Here is a 27,775-nt window from a genome sequence, read left to right as displayed (position 1 = left end):
TAAATCTCTATACAAAGTCAGGTGGGCACTGTATGTCTGAATGAGACAGATATATTAACCAAGACAAGACAAGACACACGTTAAATCCTCAAATATTTCATCTCATCAATGCCAAACCTGCCTGTGGAGCGAGTTAAAATATTGGCTTTGATGGGCTATAATACACCCAGAGTACACCAAACCAGTTCAGTTGGTGTTTCTCAGAGTCTCAACTAAACACTTAAGTTTGAGAGTATATCTGAAGAGCTTAATTCCAAACTGAGATATCAACGGTGTGACAAATTAAAGTACTACTCCTTAATGACTAAAAAACAATGATAATAACAAATATTTGTGTTAAATCCAAATTATTCTTTTTTTTGGGGGGGGGGGGCATTTTCAAGCTTTGTTTTGTTTTTGACAGAGACAGCTGGAGAGTGACAGGAATGTAGGGAGAGAAAGATGGGGAATGACATGCAGGTAAGAGCCGCAGGTTGGATTAGAACCCTGGGCTGCCGCGGCAAGGACTGAGCCTTCGTACATGGGGTGGTTGCTCTACCAACTGAGCTAAACGACACCCCAAATCCAAATTATTTTAAATCCTGGTGTATTTGTTGGTCAGAGAAGGAATGTGCTGGTTGATAACTGCAAAAATCTTTAGTTATTGAGGAAACAAAGAAGTTTTTAAATGAAAGTACATTTGAGACCCCAGGACCTGTTTAGGCAGCTGATCCTGTGTTAGAAATGTGTTGATTTGTTCTATTTCTTGGATAATATAATTTTATAACCTCTGCCAAAACCACTGATCCTATTTTGTCTGTTAGTTAGCAGGATATCTTTTTTAAAAAGTGTGTTTATTTGGCCATAGGCTAAGGTACAAGTTATGTTAAAGTTAAATTCGTTGTGGTGTGGAACCACTAATGACCTCTTAACATTGTAGGATAACCCAAATTTTCTCTAGTACTACATTAAATGAAAACAAATTTGGCACATTCATCTCATAAGTGTTTATCACAGTGAATTTTGATGCAAATCTAAATACAGATTTTGTGAATTTTACAGCAAAGGTATCCTATAAACACATCTGCTGCTTTAATACCTGTAGTGTTTTTTACGTCAGTGTCTGTCTGCTTTAAAGCTGTTGGCTCACTTTCTAAATATTACCCATATGTAAAGCTTGCAGAAAACTTTTGGGACTGCTGCCCTACTTGGGGGTTGTGAGTAAGCAAATGAGGTTGTATGTAGGTGGTGCAAGCATTAAAGAAGCTTCACACCTATTTGATTCTGTATGCAGATTTTCCATGCTGCAGACAGCGCCCCAACAACCAGAGCAGCTTTAATGGTCCTTGAATGTGGCTTTACAGGCTTTTAAGCCTAAATGATCCAAATCCTGAGAGACACACAGCAGTGAAAAGATGTTGAACAGGAGCAGAGGTTTTAAAAAAAAACTTTTACACCTATTAGTACTATAGTCGGTATGACCTTTTGGTCCTCTAGCCACATTTATCATACTATATAAGCTTGTCCTATATACCGTGTGCCACCACATACAGCTTAACACTAAGAGTACATACATATTTCAAATATACTTTTTTATGTGTTCAAGGTACATGCGTTCACGTGTAAACATAGACTCAGCTGATTGGAGGCTTTGGATTCATGGGAGTCAGATAGTATAGGATACATACAAACACACACACACACACACACACACACACACACACGCACATACAGACAAGCATACACACACCTGAGATGCCTTAATATTGGGCCAGATTGTTCAACAATACTATAGCTTCAGTTTCCTTTCAAGTGTGAGATGTATATATGGTAGTAGTGTGCTATCAGTTACGGCAGTAAGTCAGTCTTCTGGCAGTGCTGAATCAGACAGTGTTTTTCTCCTCTGAGGTTCAACCATGTAGCGCAAACTCTATCAAATGGGTCCCATTCATTAGGATAATGAAGATAATCAGCTGACACTATAAGTATTAGAAGAAAATATAGATGAACTCAACATATACTGTACGTCATTGATAAATATATACTGTATAAATCGTACTGATGACATCTTCACTTACTAAACCTAATCAACAACAGTAAACTATTAGAATTCAGTAATTATGCTTGATAATCTACTGTGTAGAGCCTGATAAATGTGGAAGCACACAGGTAAAGTCTCAGAGTCTAAAACCATAAATATCTGTATGTTCAACATAAAAGATCGTTCTACAGTCATGCTTGATTTTTAAATCACAGTAAATCACCGACTGAAATAACCGCTCTTAAATTATACAGTGTCCTACAGTGTAGATAGCACAACTAATAACAATAACAGTAACACTATATCTAGCGCTCTGAATTGGAATAGTAAATTACTGATGTTGCAACCACCTAAATATAATCCAAAAACCAAAACAACACCTTCTGTTAATGATGATAATTATACTCAAAAATAAATGTCCTAAAAGTAATCATGATGGTCAAGTCAGCTAATTGTAAACATTGTCCTCCTCTTGACAATAAGACAATGCCTTCAATTCAGCTTCTGAACACTGAATCCGGACGTGCACCACATAGAGAGAAATCTCCAAGAATAGTATTTTAACCCCTGATCATTGGAATGAAACCAAAAATTCCTGAAAAAACAACTTGAAATTGAAACTAAACTGCACGAGTAAAAATGAAGGCCGCGTCTCAGTCAGTAGGCTGTCTCCTTTGAAGTCCAGAGTTATCACATCAGGCTAAAAGGATTTCTCACAGCAAAGTCTCCTCCAAAAGGAGACTTTGTTTTTGACACATTCCCATCATCCTACAATACTTTGCATGCCAGGTAATTATTTAATGGTGCGTTCAAAAGTCCTCATCAACTCATAAAGTCAGGAAAAATCACATCATATTTACCAGATATTTGACATCGGGTTATTGTCAGCTATACAAAAGCCTGTGCAAGATGTAAATAATGGCTTCCAGGCATTCCACATTCAAGATGCGAGTGTTAAAGATACATTTAAGTAATGTGGATACATCATTACTCTACTACACTGTATCATAACTCATTAATCCTGCCTGAATTTCATCAGTAGTTCTTTACCCAAGCCTTCCTCTAGAGATGGCAATCTTAGTCAGCCAGATGGTCCATCAATTTTGTCCAGATTGGATGGATTCCCATGAAACTCAGTTAAGATATCCATGGTGCCCAGAGGACGAATCTTTATCTTTGGTAATCCCCTGACTTTTCCTTTTGGGTCACCAATGTTTTTAATCATTTACTGAAATCTACTTGTTTAGAGATTCATAGTTCCCAGATGATGAATCTCAATGACTTTGGGTAACTCCTAGTACGAGGATGAATGAAATGCTGCTGTAGCTATTGGATATTTCCATAAAATTAGGTCAATATAGACAGTATTAATTTCCCCTTTAGGGTGAACTGTGACTTGTGATTATCCCCTGCAAATCTAACAACACTCCCGTCAGGTACTTTGTGGTTCAGGCAACAAGCAAGAAGTATTAAATCGTCTAAACATCAGCTTGTTAGGCAAGCACATCCTCACATAGCAGCTAAGCATGGCTGTGCGGGCTTCCTGATAAACATGGATTTGTTTGACTTTATAAGTAGAAGAGGATCACCTGAACGCACCATCAGTTTTTCATACCATCTTATTTGAGCAAGAGGTTTAGCCTACTTGCTTTCCAAAGGAGGCAGCCCCCGAATTGGTACACAGCCTACATCATCCCCTTGAAGTTGCTCAAACACAGGAGCAACTTCTTGTGAGGTCAGTGCTGATGTCATCTGGAGGTTTGGACCTGATTGGGTGGCTGGGCATAGAGGTACTTCCAGATGGCGTAGTAGTGTATGGCTGCTCCCATAGCAACAAACAGGTGCCAAATGGCATGAGCGAATGGAACAATGCCATCACTTTTGAAAAAGACCATCCCAAGACAGTAGCAGGCTCCACCCAACAGCAGCTCGCACAACCCCGACTGCTCCGGCTGAGAAGAAGAAGTTTTAAACACGTTACAACAAGGAAATGAGAAAACTAGTAAAAGACTACAGATGGTAACTAAATAAGTATGCTCACCATTGAAAGAATGACCATGGCAGGAAATACTCCCATCACCGTATAGCAGATCAACTCCATGATCTTATACCTGATACAGAGAGGAATATTTCAGCAGGAAAGTTTAATCTTAACCTTGGGACAAAATAACAGAAACTCAACAGTCCACTTACTAGCTTTTTTTCCAGTTTTCATTCAGGGAAGCCTTGCTAGACGTTATGACAGCCCAGGTGCATGAGGGAGTCCTAGTTTGCATTGTCCGTCTTGGGCTTATGTTGATGTTTGCACCTTTTGCACCTTCATTTCTCTATCTTTCTCTCAATCATATGCCGTCTGTGGAGGAGGGTTCTCACCAGTGATCTTTTGGTGGTTAACATTAAGTCTACCAACTTTTGTGGACTGACTTTTTACACTTGGGTCATATCAGTACGCATACCTCAGAAAGCGTAGTCTTCCACCATGTAATGTGTAAAACTACCACTGATACTCTGCCACCTCCTGCATGTGCTTCAAAATAAATTAATGTTCAATGTAAAGAGACTTTAAAGAAGCATTTAATCTGAAGTGTTGTCAATGCCAGCTAATGTTACAGAAAATTTAGACATAGAAATTTTCTGCACTTGTCCAGAGGTTGTTTTGAAACGTTGTATGTAATTTGAATGTATTTTTATTATACACATCTTCACCATTTCCACACATACAGGTTAAGATTGTAAATTTGGAAGGATGGGGCACTGGTCTCAGATCTTTACATCCCTACACATGAAGACATCTAAGCCAGTTCCATTCACTTATGATGATCATAAACTCAGAAAAAGCTAATAAGTGGACCTTTGAGTTGAGATTATTTTGACTTATTGATTGAATGCACAAATGTATGATCTGACCTCTCATGGAAGAAGAAGACGTAGGTGGTTCCGAAAGAGGCCATGACCCACACCAACCAGCGCATGTGGCACGCCCAGGGACCCAGCTCCCGCAGATTCAGCCTGGTGAAGCATGAACAGGAACAAATAACTACAAACACTGTATATAGACACTGTGCATACTTATATATACACACACACAGACATACACACACACACACATAGCAGGCCAATTTGTTTACCACGGGGCGTAGGAGGCAGCAATGAAGAAATAGATCACCATCCTGTCACACATGTGGAAACAGTGCTCCACAGACCTGAAGAGAGAGACCAACACAGCCTCATGACAACTGAGTGACACTGTTTATACATGTAGCATCAGTGTGTTTTAGTAGGAAACAAATCTGAAGTGTGGAGATATGTATTTGTTCCAGTATGAATCTGTGAGAGACAAAAGACCAAACAACTTCTGCTCAGAGTCGGCAGTAAAAAGAGACCATACAGTCCTCTTATATGCTTTAACCATATTCATCATCTGCAATCCAGTCCAAATGTTGTGTTGAAATGTGTGCGTGTGTGTGTGTGTGTTTTTGTACCGTAGGTGGCTCTTCTTCCAGGCCACAGTGTGGAACAGGGTGGAGATGATGAAGAGCGAGGTGAGCCCCGCCCCGTACACCCAGGCTGACAGTCGCTCCCATTGGTCCTCCGAATGGAAGTGCAACACTGAGCTGCCCAGCAGGCTGGGGATTATCCATAACTAAATGAATTCATAACATAAATGAAACATGAGACACAAACACAAACATGCTAGATAAACTCAAATCTAGTGCATGATGTAGGTGGCTCATTTATCTGTTATGTAATACTGGATTTTCACTGTTCACTGTATCATTTCATCCCTGCGCTCATTTTAATGATCGCTTTCTGTGGTCTGTGTGTGTGTGTGTGTTTGTGTATGTGTGTGTGTGTGTGTGAGTGTGCATTCACCGCATGCGTGGCACAATTGGCAGCATGCTCATATTCTGTGGGCTGGTATCTCTTGTTAGGAGGAACGCGGTTGTTCATAAACCTGGAAACGTCACAAACAAACAGGGTTAACTTTATACATTTCAATAAAATCTGCATCTGCACACAATAGTTTTGTCTACATGCATCAATGAGACATGCTGTAAATGTAATGTAATATGTAATAGCAGAGCTGAAAATAATAAACATACATAATAACAATAATATAATAATATTATTGATTTCTGTCTTTAAAGCATTTGTGGGAATAATAAAGGTTTCATTTGGGCTATTTTTCTCCTCTTAATAAAACTTCCTAAAACCATGTGGAACATCTTTTTAATATTTGTTTCCATTTGTATCTCAGCGGCGCTTATAAAATTTCACCCCATCCTGTCCTTTTGCTTAGCAACGCTAGATCATGCTTTAACTTGTTGCCATGACTGCTGTTGCCTGGCAACAGCGGGTAACCATGGACTGACTGAAACCAGAGGTTTGTCCTGACGATCTCGTTCATAAACAATTCACATGTGCCTAGATATTCACACTCACACAGAGACATGTAAGCAAAGCCAAATCTAGCCCTTTGAAGACATTTTTTAGAGACACTCAAACAAACAGCTCAGGAGGGGAGCACTCCATCAGTGATGTCACTGTTGTCATGGAAACCACTGAGCAGGGATTGTCTTTTTTTTTTCTTCTCTCCCCAACACCAGAAAACTCCTCGTTTCTTTCATCTTTCTTCCCTCATCTCTTTCATCTCTCTCTCCTGTTCCCCCGACCATGTCTCCTCTCTCTGCTTTCCCGATGATTAAATTAACATGCAGGAAGGCAAATGCACAAAGACGTCCACGCAGACACGTAAAACACATGCACACACACAAACACACACACATATACACTCACAAACCACAACCCCTCCCTGTTTTTATGCTGCATCTTGCAGAGCCAGATTTCATAAGAGACCTAGATTTAGTGATGTCTCTGTCTCTTTCTCACACACACAAAAACACACATTCACCCACACACACCCATTGTTCTACCCAAGATTGGTGGGACTCAAAATGAGAAAGCAGCAACCATAAAAGGGAATACCACTCAAATTAAAAAACATATTTATATTTATATATATTGTGCATAAGACATTCAATTCATGTTTTTAAACCTTACTATGTTTCAGCCAAAGGTAAAAACACAGTAGATCAAACACTGAACAGCCGTCATCCATACTCATATATATATAATATATATATATAAATAGATATATATATACACACAATGAAACTGCATACAGAATTTTTCAAATGTTTCAGTCCAAGTGCAGTGATTGTTGTTGTGCAACAGTGTGAAACATAACATGTTCTCCTCCACCACGTCTGCTCAACCCTTTTTAAATCATATATATGATCCTTCTATGGGTACTGAGATAAGAGGAGATACAACTGAAGCAGTGGAGATTTAAGTCTCAAATTTCACCTTGCATGATGAAAATAATAGAAAAAAATATATCTTAAATATCTTTCTCTGTCATTTTGCTCCTGTTCGTGGAGCAGCTCTTTTTAGAGTGACACTCATTCAGAGTTATTAATACTAACTGACACAGCCCAGAAACACACCGTCCTGTCCCATATAAAAAGGCTTCCTCGCCCTGTATCCAACACTGGCCTCGCACTGCCTGACTGACTCTCTTTGGTGTGTATGTATATGTGTATGTGTATGTGTGTGTGTGTGTCTGTGTCTGTGTCAGTGCCAAGCCCAGCAGGCTTGGCCGGGTCATTAATAACTTTATCAAGCTGGCTGATAATTAGCAGGCCAGAGGCCAGGCAGAAAGACACACTAACTGGACAGAGAGGAGCAGAGCTGCGGAAACATCATGGTAACTCTTCTATTGCGACAGCAGGGCAGACAGAAGGAACGCTCTCTGCTTCAGCTGACTTATTGAACCATGAAGACCTCAACCTCAGTCCACTTAATGGTGAACATTAAATTATTCTCATAGCCTATTTTATGGTCAGGCAAGTCCTGGTCTTTGTGGTTGTGTAAGTATATACATTAATAATAATAAAAAAAGCAAACATTAGTTAAATAAACAATTAGCAAAAATGTCAAATAGTAATTTGTTTCAGCTTCTTTCATGCGAGGATTTGCTTCTATTCTTTGTTATATCAGTAAGAATTAAACATATTTGGTGTTTTAGACGGCTGGTTGGACAAAACAAGCTATTTGAAGATGGAATTTTGTGTTCTGATGTTTAAAGACTAAATAATGAATTGATTAAAATCAATGAAAACAACCTGATTTTATAGTATATTCATGTTTGAGTATAAATTAATATTGTTCGTATTAAAAAAAAACCTAAAAAAAAAAAACACTTTCATTTTCAGACACCATGTTTGATGTGGCCAACGTCCAAAACCCCAAAAATATATTTTTAAAAATTATATAAAATGGAAAAGCAGCAAATTTTCACATTTGAAAAGCTTAAGCAGGAGATTATTTAACATTTTTATTGAGTACGTATCTGTAATAATTATTAAACGAATTGTTTAGCTCTGATGTAAATATGTAATAAAGGGGAAAAAAGAACAGCTGTCCAAAGAAATCACCTCCGCCCTTCTCAAATGATCTTGTATTCAAGATTGTATGTAGCAGTTAAAATATGGAAATTGTGTACTCATGCAGGACAACTTCAAATTCAATAAAATCAATACCACATCACTTTAAATGTGACAATTTGCCTTCAGCTTCAGTCTATAGCCCTGACAACACAGTAAACACTGATGAAATCCTTCCATATAAGCTGCTCATGGTAAGCAGAAAACATTATTGTTTTATATCAGTGTAAATTGAATATCTTTATGCCTGATGGTCACTCTGCACTCTGGGAGCTTGTGATGGGCGTTATGTACTATTTACTGACAATTACAGAGAAAGCAATGAGCAGATTAACTGGCAATGGAAATAACTGTTGGTTGTAGCCCCGCAGTCTGTTCTGTTTGACCTCTTCCTACTGTGAAACCCATCTACCACCCCCACACAGACATGACAGCTGGGACCCAGACCCAATGTTTTACATGCAAGTCCAAATATAAGTCAAAGAGAGGATATGTGGTGTTTGGCCTACTGTGTGTTACAAGAAAGACAGAAGAGGCAGCACAATGATGATCATGAGGAGGAGGAGGGGAGGTAGGTGTGTGTTAATGATGATGCTTGTCATGCAAATAATCCTTGGCTTCAAGATTTTATTTTATTATTTTATGTATTTATCATTTATATGATATTTATATGTTGAAATGCAACACAATGTAAATAAATCCTTCCTTCCATCCTCCTCCTCCTCAGTATTACCACCATCAATTAAAATCAGGCAGCAATATGTTGAATATTTTTTCATGAATTATAATATCAGCAGGATAAAGTGAAATGATTTCGCCTTACCTTACAAGATTCATTTACAGTGGAAATAAAGCAACAGTTGACAGCAGACAGACAGTATGGCTAAAGCCTTTGAATCCCCTCTGAATGTTGAGCGAGTAGCCGCCGAGGTTTGTTCAGTTCTGCTCAGATTGTAACGGACCGGGTCTAATGTAACGGGGAAAGACGTCGTCGTCTTATCCTCATCTCAAGCAGCACCGGGGAGACGGATGCATCCCGACCCAGCTGCCTCCAGAGGCTCCAGTCCGGAAGTGTGGGCGTCGGGGATGGTCTCTGAAGAGACAGCCGCTTTTTTTTTTTTTTTCCTGCACGGTGGTGCTGATGTTGGTGGTCTCTCTCACTCAATTTCTCCCCCTCTCCATCCCTCACCTCCCACCCCTCTCTCTCTCTCTCTCTGTGTTTCTCTGTCTCTCTCTCTGCTGGAGCTCAAGCCGCCGGTTCACCTCATCACGACTCGTTGAGGAGGGTTGTTTTTCATCACTGAAGGCTGCCACATCATTTTCTTGACGGACTGACTCATGGCTGTGGGAATCTGTGCGCGCAGTTCCTGTTTCCACCTCCAGGTGGAGCTGCAGGCGTGGAGTTTGTTGACGATACGATATGATGGTGTTTTATTATTGTGGCAGGGGTCTGGAGAGCTTCAGCAAGTTTTTTTTATAGATCTTATACAAAACATTACAAAAACATTAATGTATATTCTACGCCGGGGGGGAGAAAGAGTTTACAATATATTTAAATGTTCACATATATTAAGCGTTTTAATAGCTTTTGTGTTATTAGAAAACTTTATGGAAGCGATGTACTGTCTGAGCTCACCGTGAAAGGCAACAAAAGATGGTTTTCTTCGAGTAAATTTACACTTATGAATATGAAATTTTGCCATCAGTATGATGAGATTGATAATAAATGTTTCGTTTAATCTTACTCTATTTTTGTTCAAGTCAAAGAGCCCAAACAGTACATCCCTCCAAAACAACTTAAAATCATTATGAACATTTTTAGCAATAAAGTTACAGGTATCAGTCCACATACTTTGGACAAAGGGGCAGTGCCAAAATAAATGAGTAACTGTTTCAATATGTTAGGAACAGAAAGTGCATTTCACATCAATATCATTTTGAATCTTCTAACAATATGATAATTGGATGGATAACATCTATGAATTATTTTAAATGAAACTTCTCTCACTTTATTAGTTAACATATATCGGTTGGGTAAGAACCAGATCTTCCTCCAGTCAGTGTATTCCATGAATTTATTCCAGTATGAGACCACATATAGGACTGTAGTGACATCCCTTTTGAACAGGAATCTAATTAATTTGTTGTTATTACCATGGTTACCAGACAACCAAGCTTTCCCTACAAATGTTGGGTTTCCACTCTAGGTTGAGATCTAAATAAGAGCTTCAGCAAGTCTGAAAAGAAAATAACCCCTGGTGATGTCATCAGGGTTACATGGTTCTGTCTGAAAACAGTATTTCTGTCATATGGCACCAACTATTTCACTGATTTTTAGTGACAAAACTTCAGCCGCCCCGCATCAGATCTCTGTGATTTACAGAGATTTACATAGTTGCTGTTAGACTGTGAGTTCAGAGTATTGGGTGTTTTGGAGGAGGTTTACAGCCCCAAAGCATAGGGGTGGAGTCGGGGATGCAGAGGGAGAGCAGAGCTGGTGTCATGCCCGAACCTGAGCTGGTATTGTTTGGTCTGTTTGTTTTCAAAATCTCTATTATTATGAAAGCAATACATTTTATGCCAGCAGTAAGTGACTAACTGTTAAATAAATGTAGTGATGCAACAAGTACAATATTTGTACTTTTGAAATTTTAATTTATTATGATTACAATGAAGAGTGTGTACAATCTTTCAGGTATGGCAGCAGCTTGCTGTTCATTGGACGTTAGATAACGTTATCTAAATCATAAAACTTTTATGAAATGCATAGATATGCATGTAGATGTATGTGTATATGCAGGGTGTGAACTACAGAGGACCCCCTTGAATTGTGATTTGTGACTGTTTTGGGGGGAGGGTCTAAAATATTGACAGTACTCTGTTTCTGTAATGCATTTTTCTGTATCTTCATCATGATGGATCATGCGTAAAACCAGGCTATTACTGGCACATGATTCATGCATGAGGTTACTGTGAGGATACCATCGAAGTATGGCAGTGCTCCCAATATTAGAAACCTTCCTCACTTTAAGTTTAGATTGTAACGCCTCCAGATTTCCAAAAACAATAAGCTAAGGCTGATGGTGAATGTGACAAAACACAAACAGATTGTTGAGTACTGTAACAGAAATCATTTATTAAATGCATATTATGACCAGCATAAGCTTTTAAAAATACTGTAGCCTTTCATCATGATTAATATAAAATTCCTGCTTTAAGCTCTCTGTGATTATACTAATCTAACTCATTGAGTACCTTTTGCAGATCTGTGGTCAGTCCCACTGTATACAGTGTTGAGTTTAACAAGCTCAGCAAAGAGCTTCAGAGGGATTACAAAAACAGTTTGACCCAATCTGATTGCTCAATTTGTTTATAAAAATACCTGATTAAAATAAGGCTGAGAAGCTTTGTGTAATAAGGCAGCAGTTTCCTTCATATTTCCAGAAGCTAATATACTTTTTGCGGGGTAATGTAAACTTCAGCTCAGACGATCTTCAGGTTCTTCATTGCAGACTCCAGAGTCTGAAAAAGAGAGCGAAATGTTCGTATCATGTCTGGGAAAACCACACAAATAAACATTCAATCACATAAATGTAGCTTCTGTGTAATCTGTGTGTCTCACCTTGACATCCCAGATGCCCATTCCTCCATCCATGCCGGTGGTGCAGAACTTGGTGCACTGGTTTCTTCCTCCTTCCAGCACTGAGATTTCACTGAAATATTGTTTGAGACAACTCAGTGTCTGTGCACAAGCATGTGATGTTGCACAATAATAAACCACGTTTAACAGAGATGATGATGACGCCTCTAAATACGAAATGTTATGTTGTTCATGTATGTGGAAAAACAGAAGCTACTGTTGAGTTTTATGTAGTTCAATCCAATCCAGACTCAAGAAAATGTGTATCTTATGTTCTCTCCTTACCTGATGCTGTTCTTGTGCAGGGTGTTCAGGTCCTTATCAGTGCCCTGGGTCTCTGAGGCCCGACGGTCCAGGTTCTGGAAACGTTCCCTGGCACTGATGCCCTTCTGGGCCGCCTGCTTGGGAACGTCCAGCTTGCCACCAAATGTCAAGCTGCCTTTGGCACTGTCGTACACAAACAGCACTGGGTAACAGTCGTGGCCCTGGAAGAACAGAGGGTGCAGTCAGGAATATACTGTACATGGATATAATAGCACTGTGGTAATAAGAGAATAAATACTGTTTATTTATTATATACTGTTTATTTTGTTTGTTGTTATCTTGAGATCGGCGCAGATCAGATCAAGCTTAGCACCATTATTTGCACAATATTTTAAATGATCTTGATGGCTTTTTATTGTCTCTATCTGTCACAATAACTTTTTGTAATACTGGGATTAGCAAAATCTGAAAAATGTTAAAGCCATTCACATAGTGTCTTTAAAGAGAGAATATGTATCTTTAGACAAATAACATGTTCTTCCATCTATAAACAAAACATTTTAATGCACAAGCAATACAATGCACCCATTTTAAATTAAATACACTGAGGTTTCGTTGTTGCTGACTTATATGGTCTGACCAGTAGATTATGGTGATTTATGTTAGCTAGTTTTTGTTGAACTTTTGATCGATATGCTGGGGTATAACCAACATAACTGAAACTGTTTGCCTACTTTATGGTTTTCATACTGTTAGACTATATTTGAGCATGTAACAGATGCTGTAATGTGTCATAATGATAATGTCTGTTTGATAGTATACATTAAAAAGCTGACGTCCTCACATACAGAAGATCCAGGTACACTGTGATTACATAGACGCTGTCTTAAAGGCCCTAAAACTTATTTTGGATGATTAGACCTCATCTCAGGCCTATCTGATTGACATCTCTAACACTCTCCTTTTAGCTTTGTTGCACCTGTTAAAGCAGAACTAATTATATTTTTATCTTTTGAAATAGTTCAAGGAATCTGCCAACGTTGTAGTAAAGACCACCTAAACAGAGACCAAGTCAAGACCAAGATCGGACTATATCGAGACCGAAACAAGACTAAAACTTTGAGGGGTTGAGACGGAATCAAGACCAAGATTAAGACCAGACAGTATGTAGCTAACATGCAGCTAATATTTGCCAAACTATTAACCTGAGTGGAGGTCTAATCAGCCAAAATAATTAAAAAAAACATGTGGCCCTGCATTTCAAGGTTCATTTCGAAGTAACTGACTCAAGACAATCTTGGCAGATAAAGACAAATTAAATGAGCCGTTTTCTTGTAACTACCACTTGTGGCCACAGCGGTCCCTATTCAGCAAAAGTGACATAATCTCATTTGAATTTTCTGAATTTGACTTTTAGCCAAATGAAGTATAAACGAATGCCTCTGCATGCTCTGCTTTCTTATCCACGTTACTAGTATGTTTTCTCAGAGACTACATAATCCACCCGCTCAATTAGATTAAATATTAATAAAAATTAAATATGAACAGTGAACACAACATTATAGATGTAAGGACAAAAATATTAGGAAGCTGATCTAGTCTGTGAAAAGACAACATGGCAACATAAATAATGAATGAATCAGGTTTAAGATGAAAGTTGGTTGTATAAAGTAAAATTATTTTTCACATTTGGTTCGCTTGTTGAGTTGTTTTCAGTCAGACACAGACAATCAGTAAATGTAAATTAAATAAACTGGTTAATTAACAGATGAACATGTTCAGGATAAATATTGGATGTGTGTTGAATACTCACAGCTGCCACTAAGCTGCTCTCAGTAATGAAGGTGACACAGAGCAGAGGAAGCGTCTCAGAGCTCAGACTGTTCACCCTGTGGAGTCATAACAAAGGTCAGAGTGAACACACACATAAACACACACTCCACAAACACACAGCTATTATGCTGCCCCACCCTCTCTTACGTGCCGGTCTTGCCTCCCTCTGCGACAGACACAGTGGAGTCATGGGAGGTCCAGGCCAGGCGGTTGCCAGAATGTGAGAAACACACACTGTGCACCCATCCACCACCTCCGCCCAAAGCCTGACCTGCACCAGATCCTCCAGACTCAAACAGCATCTCCCCAAATGGCATCTTGCTGCCCCAGGGTGTGGGGCCGGGCTTCTCCTCCACCTCTTTAATGTAGGCTGAGAACACCCTGTGGGCGAGAGGGGTTAGGATGTGACCAGGATGTGAGAGGAGGAGATAAACAGGGCAACTTGATGTAATGGCTGTCTTTGGGGTCGATTAATGGTTGGACCTTAAATTTATATTAGGCTAGGAGTTAAGTTGTAGTTGTGGTTATAAGTATTAAATGTAGTCCTTACAGGTGTAGTAACACATATGTGCACCTCTTTTAAATCACTGTTACCTGCATTTGAAGTCACAGGATCCAGCAGCCAGCAGGACATTGTTGGGATGCCAGTCCAGGCTGAGGATGGTGGAGCGGATCGGCTTCTTAATATGCTTACACACCCACCTACAGGTGACAACACAGCATGCTAGAATCTGCAAATGTCTGGTTCGTAATAATCAAACACAGCCTTTCATGTAAATTCGGGGTAGGAAGCTATCCTCCAAAACCTCACCAGTCATTTTCTTGTTCAAAGTAGCAGATGGAGATGAGGCGTGAGCCGCTGCCTACAGCAAACTTGTTCTCTCGTGGCGACCACTTCACACAGCGTGCCGCACGGTTGATCCTGAGGATGACCAGGGTGGGCTTCCATGTGCCTTCTTTCATGGTCCACACATAGGCGTTACGGTCCGCTCCGCAAGTAACTATACGGTTACTGTCTGGAGCCCAGTCAATACCTGCAAGAGAAAGAAACTTAAATTTGACTTATTGGTATTTTATCACTCTGCACAATATATATTCATGATTTACTCTATATATTTAAGAGAAGAGTACAACATTTGGGGACAAAAGTTGCATGAGAAGATTAACATCACGTCATTTGTTTTAAAGGAAGTCACTGTACTCAGAAATAGTTCAGCACTTAACCAATGTAAAACCACAATGTGTCATTTTTACACTTTGTTTTTTGTATGAGGTACGTAAACAAGAGAGGAAGTGTTCATTGGTGAGCTGATAGGGGCATTTCCATAACCATGCTAGCTGTTCCCCCCTCTTTACAGTCTTTGTGCTAAGCTGTGCTAATCTCCTTGGCTCATTACAAAGGACGGTTGGAATTTTAAAATACGTCTATAGATTTATCAATATTTGCTGTCAGGAAGTGCAGTGCTGTCCCTATAAGTCAGTGTCTGTGAGTGTGACCGTCTCACCTGTCACCTGCCCATTGTGCTCCTTCAGCTCGTGGATCTTGTTCCACTTGGTCCCATCTTTCTTGTAGATGTGGACCTCGTGGTTGTTGGGACACAGGGCGATCTCTGAAGCACATCGAAACACATTTAAGTACACTGTGCATCAGCAGAGAAAGCAAATCAGTGAGTTATATAAAGAGGAAGTTCATCAGTGATTGACAGGAGAAGTTTATGAAGGGCTGATCAGCGAAGTGGAACGCAGAGCAGCTGACTGTGTGCATGAGAACGGACAAAAGTGGAGAAATTCAGTATGTATCTGCCTGCAGGCAGCAAACAGACACATGGTATCTTTAAATAGACAGTGTGCGAGAACTGCGACCTTCCTTCCTATAATGTAGCCAACCCCATACATGTTTTAGTCAGCAGATGAGTCAGAAGCAGTGTTTGTCTCAGAGCAGCAGTGTGGGTGCTTTAGTGTGCGTTTTAGGCTTTTTTTTTGTGAGTTTTCAGAGACGACACTGAAGTGTTCAGCTTGCAAGTTGAGTGAAACTACAACTGTATGACTCTATGACTCAACCACAGCTGCCTGCTACATCCTCTTTGCCCAGAAACCAAAGCGCAGATCAAAACAGCCAAATATGGCATTAGTTTCCTGCAGCTAACGGAGCACAAGAGCCTCTCTGAAAGGCCCCCAGACGCCACCCTCACTCTTACAGGAAACAGGAAATACCTTCTCCCACCTGGGAGCCAATCAGAAACCTCCGACTATTACACTATTTGTTCTTTGGCGCAGACTCCACTCGAAAGCAAGATGTTCCATGATGTCTGTGATTAAAACGGTGTGCAGTTTAGACATGAGACAACTCAGAATCACTGAAACACAAGTCCCGAGTGACCAATCGGAAAGGGCAAACAGACTCACGGGTACGATCTTTATTCCAGGCATGGCAGCTAATTGGTTCCAGCAGGAAGCTATAGTACGCCATGGCCAATCAGATGTTAGACACAGACCAGGAAGTGGTGTGAGGAACCAGAAGCTGGTGGGCTGGGAGATAACACTCTAGAAAAACAGAAGTTATACAATTCTTGTTACAAGTGAAAGAAATGTACAAAGTATAATTCAATTTACAGAGCTAATTCATCAACACACAGTCAGGCAGAGTTGTTACAGACTATTTGAGGACACACCATCAGCTGATTTTAACCCTCTGTGCACAGACACAATGAGCTTATCTCACTCAGGTTGTGTTAATGAAGTCCAGACTTTCAGAGGTATGAGAGGAATGATGCAGGTCAAGGGTAACACCACCACCCCCCCCAACAAACTTTACACATGACAGCTAAAGTACACACCCAGGAAATAAAGACAGTTCATTTACAAGCACTAATTTTACATAACAACATCCAGGTTTCTGAGCTCGGAGTGAGTGTGTGTATGCCGGCGTGCCTGTTGCACACTTTTTCATAAAAATGCATTACACTTACAAAGTGTGTGTGTGTTACTGACATGTCAAAGCAAACTCAGTCAACTGTTAAATATTTTCTGGGCTACTTACCCTGAGGGCTGGACAGAGATGAATGGATGAATAGCTGTTGAGATGGAGAGAGAGAGAAAGAAAGGGAGAGAAACAGGGAGAGACAGACGAAGGTGGAGGATCAAATAAAGATGAGAGTGTTCAGCTCGCGGACTCTGGCCAGTCAACGCGAACGCCAACGACAGAGTGAGCTCAGGGAGAGAGAAGCTGAGCTGAAGAAAGGGAGGAGAGGTCAGAGGGGGAAGTGGAGGAGGGTACAGTGAAGCTCAGAGGGGGAGACATACAGGAAGTTTATGCAGGCTTATGCTCAAGGCAGAAAAGATCATGGGTGTAACTTTTCAAAAAGTGTAAGAAAATAGATTTTCAAGATTTTCATTTTTTTTTTAAACAGAAACATAAGGGAAAGGAGTTTGAGGTCTTTGCTTCAGTGAAACCAGGAAGTGAGGGAGGAGCATGAAGACAATGTTCTGCAAAAAGGAGGTGGAAACTTAGAGGGAGGCAAAAAAAAGTATAAAGCATAAAAGACTCAGAAAAAAAAGAGGGAGGGACGTACGATCACTTCTGCATAAAGAAAGAGGAACAAGAAAAAGGGGAGGGAAAAAAAGTAAACTGCCAAAGAAGGGAGGAAAGGGTGGCGTCAGGAGAGAAAACGATGAGTATACTATATAGTGCTTTCAGTTTTTTTCATGTATTTTGAATTTTTCCTTTAACCAGTTCAAATAGTTCAACTCTGAAATTGTCATGCTTTCTAGCAAAAGATCTTTTTTTTTTTTTTTACTTGAAAGTGGGCGTTGTCTTATGTAAGACACCTTTCCATTTTGGGTTTAGAGGAAGATTTTAGAAATGACGAATAATAAAGCTGAACTGTCGTCACAGTAGATGTGAAGAGTCTGAACAGAAACACACGGCTGTTTCTACAGTTCTTTTTATACCCTATTTTAAATCAACATGCCTTAATTTTTTTTTACTTTGTCTTTTGGGCATCCATAAAGTGTGTGAGCCTGCACTGTAAAATAAATAAATAAATAAAACAGTTGTTTTTACAGTAAAAAGCTGGCAGCTGTGGTTGCCAGAAATTTACGGCATAATTTTTTCTAATATTATGGTAAGATATTAGTACTGCTGGTTTGGCAGTTTTTCACCATAAAATCTAAAGACAAATTATAATGTGTGGCCAATTTTATAAATTAATGGGCATGTTTATCTGAGAAAAAAAAACAAACATGAAAAAATTATTGAGAGTTTTGTTTGCGTAGACAGACACCTCAGTGGTACACATCTGGGAATTCTGGGAAAGGTTGAGCAAATCCTTAGTGTTTGTATGGTTTTCTGTACTGAGGGCACAGACTTCTGTCTAGTAGCATGGTTTCAGGATGACAATATCAGTTGACCATTTTGGCTCAAACTGAAATATCTCACACATTTATCTGAATGACTTTGGTGAACCATGAGAAATTTATATTATTCTAAATTATTATTATAAATCCATCTTTTGTTTTTTACCAAATTCCTGCAGAATAGTAGATGGTTCCACAACACATGAACATTTGATCATTATTCTATATAATATATATATATATATATATATATATATAGATATTATAATATTTATATATTTATTATATTATATATAATTTATATATATGATCAAATGTTCACACATATAGCCAATAAGACAACATGGTTCGTTTGTTGCACATTTGGCTCAAAGACTAACTCATTGTACGTCTGTGCTTGAATACAGCTCAACATAGCTGCTAGTGTGGGTGTTGACTCTTAGTCATGCTCAAATGTTGTGCGCACCACAAATAAACAACAACCACCATTAGCCTCAGCAGTGCCTTGTATTTACTGCTATTTAGCAAACATTAGCTAGATAGCACACTACCCTCTGATGGTAAACATTATACCTGCTAAACATCATGTTCATGTAAGCATTTAGTTTAAAGCACAGCTGTGCCTCAGTACAGCCTCACAGAGCTGTTAGTGTGGCTGTAGGGTTTTAGTCTAGTTCAAAAAGCAAGCAATGGCGATAGAGTAATGATATAAACCTGAAGCACCACTGTTTCAAGTTTCAGTGGGTTCCTACTTGTGTAATTTAGTAAATAGGTCAATGAAGAACCACAGGGATGTGCAGCATACATGGTCATTTTCATCTTAGGTTTCAGGAACCAAAGCTTCCTAACAGAGACTCTGAATGTGGGAGTTAACCAGCCTACAAATGACGTACTCCAAATACACCCTGCCTAAGAAATACACCAGCACAAATGTAGCTGCGCACATCCACTAAAGATAACTCTTTACTGACCGTGAGAGGAGAGGACAAAGGAAGAGAACAGTCGAGTGACTTGTGTACTGTAAATGTACTTCATCTTTATTTCATGTCTACCTCATGATCAGTTACACAGAAATCCTCCATCGTGTGGTTTTAGTGTAGTAGCTACAGAGCCTAGTGCTGGACAGCCGTGACTCTGCACAGAGTTTAGACAGCTGCTTTCTCTCTCCACCGTCAGACCCTGTACAGCTCTCTACAGCCAACCAGCAACATGACCTCAGAATATCAATAACCTGGGTTCAAATCTAAACAATGGCTTGACCTGCTGGAGAATATTTACTAGACTCCAGGAAGTAAAACATCATGTCCTCCAATCTGCTAAACATTGATACCGAGAGATCATGTTATGGTTAATCTGTGGTGAAATACAGTCTGACTTTTGGATAAAACGCACCTTTTAGTGTTCAACTTTTGGTACAGGAGGTTAGAGAACATAAAAACACACATTTCACGTCACGTTTTAATACGTGTCAGAGGACCTTCCCACTTTGACACCTGGTTAACCTTCATTTTAAAAACAAACAAACAAAAAAAAAAATCAACAGTGATGTCACACGTCAGCTCAGTGTGTGTGAGTGTGTAGTGTATGTGTATACTTTAGTGTGTGTGTGTGTGAGAAAGTGTTTGCACACGCCCACGCGAGTGTGTTATGGTCTGATCAGTGCTTCAGCAGACACTCGATAAGGTGGTCAGTTATGTATGTTACTGGCTGCGTCGCAGAGGCGGAGGGGGTGGAAAGGGGAGAGGAGGAAGGACTAGTGGGTGGGGGCGAGGGGGGAGAAGTGAGGCCGCAGCGTCTCTTCCTTCATTCACAAGACTTCTTCACATGATGCGGAGACCCTGGATAGAAGCTTCTAGACTCTGAGGAGGTAAACACATAAAAGACAGAAGACAGTTAGAGACGAGCGATCTGAGAAAATTCACCTCTGAACAGGACGAGTGTGTTTTTGTACCTTGAAGTCCCATATGGTCATTGCTCCATCGATGCCTGTGGTGCAGAACTTGCGACAGTCCCTTTTGTCTCCCTCATAGATAGACACTTGGCTGCGGACCAGATATGGAGATACATGCAAATTAAAAGTCATAATGATCTGAATACATGACAAGAGTGTTATGGTTCTGATGCTCATGGAAACATTTTGGGAAAGTGATCAAGAAATATTCCTGCACACCATGAAACCACAACATGTTGATTTTCTTGCATTTTGGTTTTGTACCGATAAAACACACAAGACATAATATGTTAATCAGTTTGTTTTGTGCTGGTAGGTGGATTTTATTAACTTTTGGACAGAGCCAGGCGAGCTGTTTGCCTCTCCTCCGCATTCTTGTGCAAAGCGAACCAGCTGCTGTCTGTAGCTTCATGGTCAATCCTCATTGATCTATTAAAATACCATGGCAGTAATGATTTTAAACATAAAACATGTAATTTAGAAATATAACTAAATATTATAGTAAAGCTAATAGTGTTCTCTGCCCTGCATACAGAGTAAGTCTAGCACAGGAATTAATTATTTTTCTATTTTATTGCATTTTCTGCTCATTACTACTACTACTCAATACAGTACAATGAAAATACTCTTTACAAAATAAACAGATGTTCCACTAGGTGTTTTAAAATGAGACCAACACAATATTCATATATAATGAAAAAATAGTGAGCAAGTGAAGTGTCCATGACTAATGTTCTCATCCCCCGCATCATTTTTGAAAGACTGTTGACACACGCACACACAATTTTAAATAAAGTTTGAATCTGAGTGAAGCATCATATCTAAAAGTAGCTTCAAGAGGACTACCAGGTTAGATCTCTTTATATATCTCCAGTTAAAAGTTAGACAGACTTGTCAGACTGCATACATGATAGGATTTACTGTACAGTGAAATTAAAGCTTCTCGTCCATTTTTGACAAGAAAGTTGATGCAATTGTTTTCCAAAATGTCACAATATTCCTCAAGTGGGGCGGTGTTTTGGCTCAGTTGGTAGAGCAGCCGCCCCATGTGCGAAGGCTCAGTCTTGTGCTGTGGAAGCCCAGGGTTCGAATCCGACCTGTGGCTCTTTCCTGCATGTTATTCCCTGCATCTCTCTCTCCCTGCATTCCTGTCACTCTTCAGCTGTCTCTATCAAAATAAAGCTTGAAGAGGCCAAAAAAAAAATCTTTAAAAGCTAAATCTATATCTCACTGTCCCTAAAATTAAAATTCTAAAACTAAACAAAAAGGTTTAAATGAAACTGAACTACCTTGGAAAAAAATCATAGACAAAACTAAATGGTTCTTTGTTTGAAAACATGGCGAGCCGGATGGATCTCATCTTATCAGTGCATAAAATCGAACTGGCTTACAAAGTGAAAGTTTTCCTCCTCCAACTACTAAACGCTTTGGATAAAAGCGTCTGCTAAATGTAAATTTAAACCAACCTGTTAACCAGGGATGAGACAGTGCACACAGTGTTGTGTGTGACAAACCTTCATTTAAATATATGTATATACCTGGAATACGCTGAGGTTTGACTGGTTCATTGCAGATTAATATATCGGATCGACTGAGCTTCAGATATTATCTATTCCAGCCAATGTGCTTGTTACATAACACAGCATCTATTTTAGAGGTTTCCATCAGTTGACAAGTTGCACCAAGCTAAAATGAATTCAGTCTAATACAACAGACCTGCAGTGAATCCTTAACGTCAGATGGTACAGCTATCGCTGAGACTGTTAATTAGACTGTTTGGTCATTTTCAAAGGCTGTGGTGGTGTTGAGTTGTATTGTATTATACTGAGAGGTGTTTCTAATACGTAGTCATCACTTATTAACAACAAAATATGACAAACACCTCCCAGTGCAGCTTCTAAAGTGACCAGAAAGTTACAGATTGTAAAGCACGTCAACGAAACTCTTGGAACAAACATGAATCGACTGTGTAATCTAATTACTACATCTAATCTAAGATGATCATTTTAACACCTGCGAGTATTTAAACCTAAAATGACGTGAAGGTGTCTTCAGAAAAATTACAGGTCCTGGCCGGCACTGATCTCAGCATGGCTTACGTGATGCTGTTCTGGTGCAGTGTGTCCAGGGCAGTGTTGCGGTCCTCGGTGGTGGCTCTCTTGTCCATGTTCCTGAAGCGCTCCATGGCAGAAATGTTCCTCTGGATACTCTGCTTGGGGAGGTCGAGCTTTGACACGAATGTCAGCGCTCCACCATCGTCACAACGGAACAGCATGGGGCAACAGTCGTGGCCCTGAAGATACAGACAACAGATTTGAAATGGCATTTCTTGAACTTAATATGCATGGAAAAAAGTAATATATTGTGTTTTTATTCTTACCGCAGCTACTAGACTGTTCTCTGAAACAAAAATGACACTGAGGAGAGGAAGGAACTCCGTCTTCAGCTGCGAGGGACTAAACACACAAAAGAATTATAATCTTGAGATTCAGCTGGTTTTCTTGAGAACCAAAAAAAGTAACTGTGGCTTGACAGCTGCAGCGGGTGCAGGTTTCCAATCAGAACTCGTCTGCTCATGTCACCTACAATTTCTTGACAATGTCATGTCATTACGCAAGTGTAGTCTAGGAACTGGTTCATCTGGCATTTACTTTTCTCACCCTATTTGCACTATAGTGTCTTTGCATGATCAGATTACAAATCATGGCTTATGCACAGTGGCCTATAATGTAGAGAATACACCAAACTGGATTCTTGTGTAGTGAAAGAAATTAAAGACATTGATTTAGTAAATTAAAAATGTAACTGCTTTTATTTTTATGAAAGGGGCAATTCATTTTTTGGACATTGTTAAACAGCTTGGGACGCATTCACCTTTCATCTATACTCATCCACTCATTGAAAAGAGTAATCTCTCTCCATCACACCTCCTCTGTTTAGTTTAGAGGATAATGATTTTATCTCCTTTCATGTTTTTAGTCGCTGTGAAAACAGTTATCTTCTTCCTCATCGCAAATAGTAAACTCCAGTCACGGGGAGTGTGCCAAATTCTATTTAATTTGTAGTATAGTAATGTTTTTTATGACTCTTTCCATCTTCTTTCATGTAGTTGAGAAAAAGCTTAACTGAACAAATGATTCAGTTAATCTGTGGTGTTTCTGACCTCGGACTTTGGAGCAGTTTTCCTAGCACTGGCTGCCTGTTTTCTTTATCTTATGCAGATGCATGAACGTGCACAACATGAGGCGTTTCCCGTCAAAGGTTCTATGTATTGTATGGATGTAAACAATACAGGATTTAAAATACTGCATTTGTTGCAAGGACACATACGTGTTTTGGTGGGTAACACTTAATGCACACACTGAATCTTTGTTTGTTCAAAGCAAACTCCTCAGGGCATGTTTCATCTGATGGTTACACAACCATAAACAAGATCTGTGCTCTATGCGTAGAAATAACTATACCTGGCAGTCTTAGAGCTGTCCACCACAGTGACAGTGCTGTCATGGCTGACCCAGGCCAGGCGGTTACCAGAGGCTGAGAAAGAGACTGAGTGGACCCAACCCCCTCCACCTAATAGACACAAATCTAGGTTAGTTCACAAGGTCACTTCAAGTCATATGAAAGAGGATTTTTACTATCACATATGAAAGACGCAGATACAGACCTGCTCCTCCAAATTCTGCTAGCACAGCCCCAAATGGCATCTTGCTGCCCCAGGGTGTGGGACCTGGTTTCTCTTCCACCTCCTTAATGTAGGCTGAGAACACCCTGGAGGCCCGGAGAGAGGGGAGTGGGGAGAGGCATTAAAAAAACAGAACAGACAGTATAAGTGGAAGAGTGGATGTTGGCAGGTTTTTAAATATTTAATTCATATTTCTTGTCTAATAAAAAAAAAAGTTTTTAAGTTAACGACACTCACCTGCATTTGAAGTCACAGGATCCAGCAGCCAGCAGGATGTTGTTGGGATGCCAGTCCAGACTGAGGATGGTGGAGCGGATTGGCTTCTTGATGTGCTTGCTCACCCACCTGAAACATTTGAAAAAGCAGAGACGTTTTTATTACATAATAACAATGTGTCGAATGGGAGACAGCGAGAATTTGATGGTGTGGTTCAGTTTGTTTTATTGTCTGGTCTCTCTTTAACGCTACTCATCCATGTGACTAGAACACATGGATGATGAATAATCTGGCAACTCTGATTCAACAGAGGGAGGAAAAAAATAATCAATGAGTAAAATGAAACAGTTTGAGTTTTATCACTCATTTGGAAAAACAGTACTGGAACCCCACCAGGCGTGCCTCCATCACGCCACCACAGTTTTGGTCTGTTCTCGACGCTACTTCAAACCCCATCGGGAGCATTTTGCCCAACAGACTTTGTTAACTTGCTCAGATGTGATCACTTTCTCTTGGTGTATGTGGTTCCAATTACATAAATATGCTGCGTTCTTTGGTTTTTATGATTGGAAATCAGCACAGGGTGCTTAATTTTGAAAACTGACCAGATTCTCTGTGTGTCTGACCTCCGGCCAGCTCGAGCTGCTCTGTACAGATTGATGCAGGCTGCATCCATAAAAAAACAAAACAGCCACGTATTCTCAGTAGAGAGCCACATCTGAACCAGACAGCGGTGCTTCTTGTGCATACGTGCAATTTAGCCGTTCTCACGATGTCCAATATAATACATTAATAGTTAATGTGATTTTTATAGAAGGACAAAATATCACTGTGCAATACTGCACTTAAAAAGTGACACGCTATCTATTAAAGTGCAAAAAATAATGAATTAATACTCACAACATTTAGACAAAAAACAGAAATATGAATTTGGCTATAATGTCTATTACTGGATTCAATTCTACAGATACAGCTGCAAACTGTACAAACAGTCTCACCAGTCATTCTCAGACTCAAAGTAGCAGACCGAGATGAGTCGAGCACCACTACCGACGGCAAACTTGTTCTCCAGCGGAGACCACTTGACGAAGGTGGCGGCTCGGTTGATCCTGAGGATGACCAGCGTGGGCTTCCATACCCCCTCCTTCTGCGACCACACATAGGCATTCCGGTCCGCTCCGCATGTCACTATGCGGTCGCTTTTGGGAGCCCAGTCGATACCTGCAACACACAACAAAGAGAGACCGTGTAATTACTGAGTGACTACTGCAATAATCATGACGCACACACTCTAGGAAGCAAGGGAGAGAGAGAAGGAGCCACACAAAGCAAAGGAAACAGAGTCAGAACCTGGACGCTACGGGAACACTCTAGCAGTCGAGCCACCAAGATGGCCCTCGTTATGAGTATTACCACCTTGTATATTGGAAAAAAACATCCCAAAGTGGCCTAACCGGTTACAAAACAGCACAATGCAAAACAAAATAGCACAAAACCACCTTTAAATTCAGCAGCTCAGTCCTGTATGCAGTGAAAACAAGGAAATAAGTGCCAGATACCTGCTCCTTATGATTAATTTATTTATCCACTGTTTACATTTTAGTCTGTTGTACACAGATATGTATATATCCACCTACCTCATGTACATAACCGTTTGTAGAAACCATATTTATTTATTCCTCCACCTGCACAATTGCACTACCATCAGTCGTTTACCCAGTCCACAAATGTCTATAGATAGATACTCATGTCCATATATATGAGTATTACCACCTTGTATATTGTGAGCTGCTGTAACAAGTGAATTTCCCCAGTGAGGGATCAATAAAGTCGATCTTATCTTATCTGACAGCTAAATAAACTCTTCACATGGATTAAATGTATGTTAAAGACCATTTCAGGCACATCTGTTTATTGGTTGGTGACGGGAAGACAGAAGAGGGCTGAAATATCACGTGAAAATAAAAAGTTTAATAATAAAATACCTGTTATGTGTCCATTGTGCTCCTTCAGCTCATGGGTCTTAACCCACTGGTTGCCACTCTTCTTGTAGATATGGACTTCGTGGTTGTTAGGACTGATGGCGATTTCTGCAGAAACACAAAACAAAGCAGCCGGGTTAACAGGATGACGAACGAGCTTGACCAGTTTCTGTCAAATGACAAGCTGGATGTGTGAGCTCACACAAGAGTGGAACAATGTTGTGTCTGTGGATGTAACTGCATCTCCCAATCAAGACATTATGAGCACATAATAGTGGCGCTCATGTGAGGGAGGAGGAAGCCTTACGTGTCCTGTCGCGGTTCCACGCGTGGCAGGTGATGGGCTCCAGCAGAAACTGATGAAGGGACATCTTGTCTGGGTGTGGTCCTTGAACGCAACACAAAGTCACACACACACAAAAAACTTTTAGTTTAGCAAACTAGCCTCAAACGAAATCCTTTTAAAAAAAGGGAAGCAGCTGAGGTGAACTTTGCCTCAGTCTGCTTTTAAAACTCCATGACAGCCTGTATGATAATAAAATAATAATAAAAACCCTGCTGCTTCATCACCTCTCATCATATGAGCCGGTTAACTGTTAACTCAAATCCATTTCAGAGCTAGCTCTGTTAGCTCGGATAGCTGTGAGTCAAAACAAAGCTTAATATATAAAATCACCGAGCTAACCTCAGCCTGGGTGCTTCCAGCGTCTCTTTACCGAGCTAATCACTTGTATGCAAGTGAAGTTAATCAGCTGGTCACTGTGATATTATCACGGATAAAATCGGTGACATTAGCGAGTTGGTCAAATTGCTAATGACGCTAACTGTGCACCGGTGTTAACACAGACTCAGCGGACACATTTATAAAGAAATAAATATATAAATCCACGCTTTTACCAGAAGGCCTCTCTGTTCTGTGTCAGACCTCGGGTTTTCCTTGAAGGAGATGCCTTTACTGCCGATGATACATTCCGCTAGCCCCCCCCGTGCTAACTCACCTCGTCGGTCCGGTTCTCCGGGTGTGTGTGCTCTCGTTTAGCCGGCGAGCTGTGTCACGGTAGCGGGTAAAAAAAGGTTGGAGCAGGAGTGGATGGACCGGAATTCGCGGACTCTGGTCAGTCGACACGAATTTCGTCCAAGGTGTAGTTGAGGGGATGTCAAGACGGGCACAGCAGGATACGACCGGGAGCATCCGGTGGCTAACAAACCAGCAGCGAGACCCAGTGGATGCAGAGGGCTGACAGCTAGCCTAGCATCATCACGCTAGCTGTTCACACACACACACACACACACACACACACACACACACACACACACACACA

The 27,775-nt window shown here is 40.2% G+C and overlaps 3 protein-coding genes across 5 annotated transcripts; all 3 read right to left on the bottom strand.

The window, feature by feature from the left end:
• Positions 1–397: 397 nt before the first annotated feature.
• On the bottom strand, positions 398–9,978 carry LOC104921187 (monocyte to macrophage differentiation factor 2). Of its 2 annotated transcripts, XM_010733649.3 has the most exons (7): positions 9,350–9,978; positions 5,894–5,975; positions 5,503–5,663; positions 5,149–5,223; positions 4,928–5,029; positions 4,062–4,131; positions 398–3,972 (listed from the first exon to the last, which is right to left on the bottom strand). In XM_010733649.3, the coding sequence occupies exons 1-7, from the start codon at positions 9,361–9,363 to the stop codon at positions 3,769–3,771; spliced, it is 708 nt and encodes a 235-aa protein (XP_010731951.1). In that variant the 5' UTR covers positions 9,364–9,978; the 3' UTR covers positions 398–3,768. The 2 variants fall into 2 exon arrangements, with proteins under 2 accessions (XP_010731951.1, XP_019117353.1); XM_019261808.2 differs by lacking the exon at positions 5,149–5,223.
• A 1,664-nt stretch (positions 9,979–11,642) lies between these two features.
• On the bottom strand, positions 11,643–17,490 carry arpc1b (actin related protein 2/3 complex, subunit 1B). Of its 2 annotated transcripts, none has more exons than XM_010733648.3 (10): positions 17,304–17,490; positions 16,670–16,792; positions 15,769–15,873; positions 15,075–15,297; positions 14,858–14,965; positions 14,411–14,644; positions 14,244–14,319; positions 12,452–12,651; positions 12,149–12,239; positions 11,643–12,048 (listed from the first exon to the last, which is right to left on the bottom strand). In XM_010733648.3, exons 2-10 carry the CDS (start codon positions 16,731–16,733, stop codon positions 12,010–12,012), a joined length of 1,140 nt encoding a protein of 379 aa, XP_010731950.1. In that variant the 5' UTR covers positions 16,734–16,792; positions 17,304–17,490; the 3' UTR covers positions 11,643–12,009. The 2 variants fall into 2 exon arrangements, with proteins under 2 accessions (XP_010731950.1, XP_010731949.1); XM_010733647.3 differs by having other exon boundaries at positions 16,670–16,807; positions 17,304–17,489.
• Positions 17,491–19,626: 2,136 nt separating this feature from the next.
• Positions 19,627–27,755, bottom strand: arpc1a (actin related protein 2/3 complex, subunit 1A). The gene is made up of 11 exons (XM_010733646.3): positions 27,452–27,755; positions 26,761–26,841; positions 26,457–26,561; positions 25,470–25,692; positions 24,493–24,600; positions 24,238–24,341; positions 24,035–24,143; positions 22,951–23,026; positions 22,670–22,863; positions 20,571–20,661; positions 19,627–20,478 (listed from the first exon to the last, which is right to left on the bottom strand). Exons 2-11 carry the CDS (start codon positions 26,822–26,824, stop codon positions 20,440–20,442), a joined length of 1,113 nt encoding a protein of 370 aa, XP_010731948.1. The 5' UTR covers positions 26,825–26,841; positions 27,452–27,755; the 3' UTR covers positions 19,627–20,439.
• Positions 27,756–27,775: the final 20 nt, after the last annotated feature.

Source organism: Larimichthys crocea, chromosome X, assembly GCF_000972845.2.
Source record: "Larimichthys crocea isolate SSNF chromosome X, L_crocea_2.0, whole genome shotgun sequence".
NCBI classification, from domain to species: domain Eukaryota; kingdom Metazoa; phylum Chordata; class Actinopteri; family Sciaenidae; genus Larimichthys; species Larimichthys crocea.
The sequence above is the reverse complement of the archived record's forward strand: the minus strand, read 5'-3'. Positions and strand labels throughout refer to the sequence as shown.

Bases quoted from the DNA above. Each gene is read 5' to 3' on its own strand.
- LOC104921187 (XM_010733649.3), bottom strand. The intron at 5,664-5,893 runs GTGAATGCACAC...GAATTCATTTAG, and splicing joins CCAATTGTGCCACGCATGCG to TTATGGATAATCCCCAGCCT. The intron at 5,030-5,148 runs GTAAACAAATTG...ATGCTTCACCAG, and splicing joins GCTGCCTCCTACGCCCCGTG to GCTGAATCTGCGGGAGCTGG.
- arpc1b (XM_010733648.3), bottom strand. From the start codon at position 16,733: ATGGCGTACTATAGCTTCCTGCTGGAACCAATTAGCTGCCATGCCTGG. The intron at 15,874-16,669 runs GTGAGTCTGTTT...GATGTGCTTCAG, and splicing joins CTGGAATAAAGATCGTACCC to AGATCGCCCTGTGTCCCAAC. The intron at 14,966-15,074 runs GTGAGGTTTTGG...TGTCACCTGTAG, and splicing joins TTTGAACAAGAAAATGACTG to GTGGGTGTGTAAGCATATTA.
- arpc1a (XM_010733646.3), bottom strand. From the start codon at position 26,824: ATGTCCCTTCATCAGTTTCTGCTGGAGCCCATCACCTGCCACGCGTGG. The intron at 26,562-26,760 runs GTAAGGCTTCCT...GTGTTTCTGCAG, and splicing joins GTGGAACCGCGACAGGACAC to AAATCGCCATCAGTCCTAAC. The intron at 24,601-25,469 runs GTGAGACTGTTT...CAAATGTTTCAG, and splicing joins TTTGAGTCTGAGAATGACTG to GTGGGTGAGCAAGCACATCA.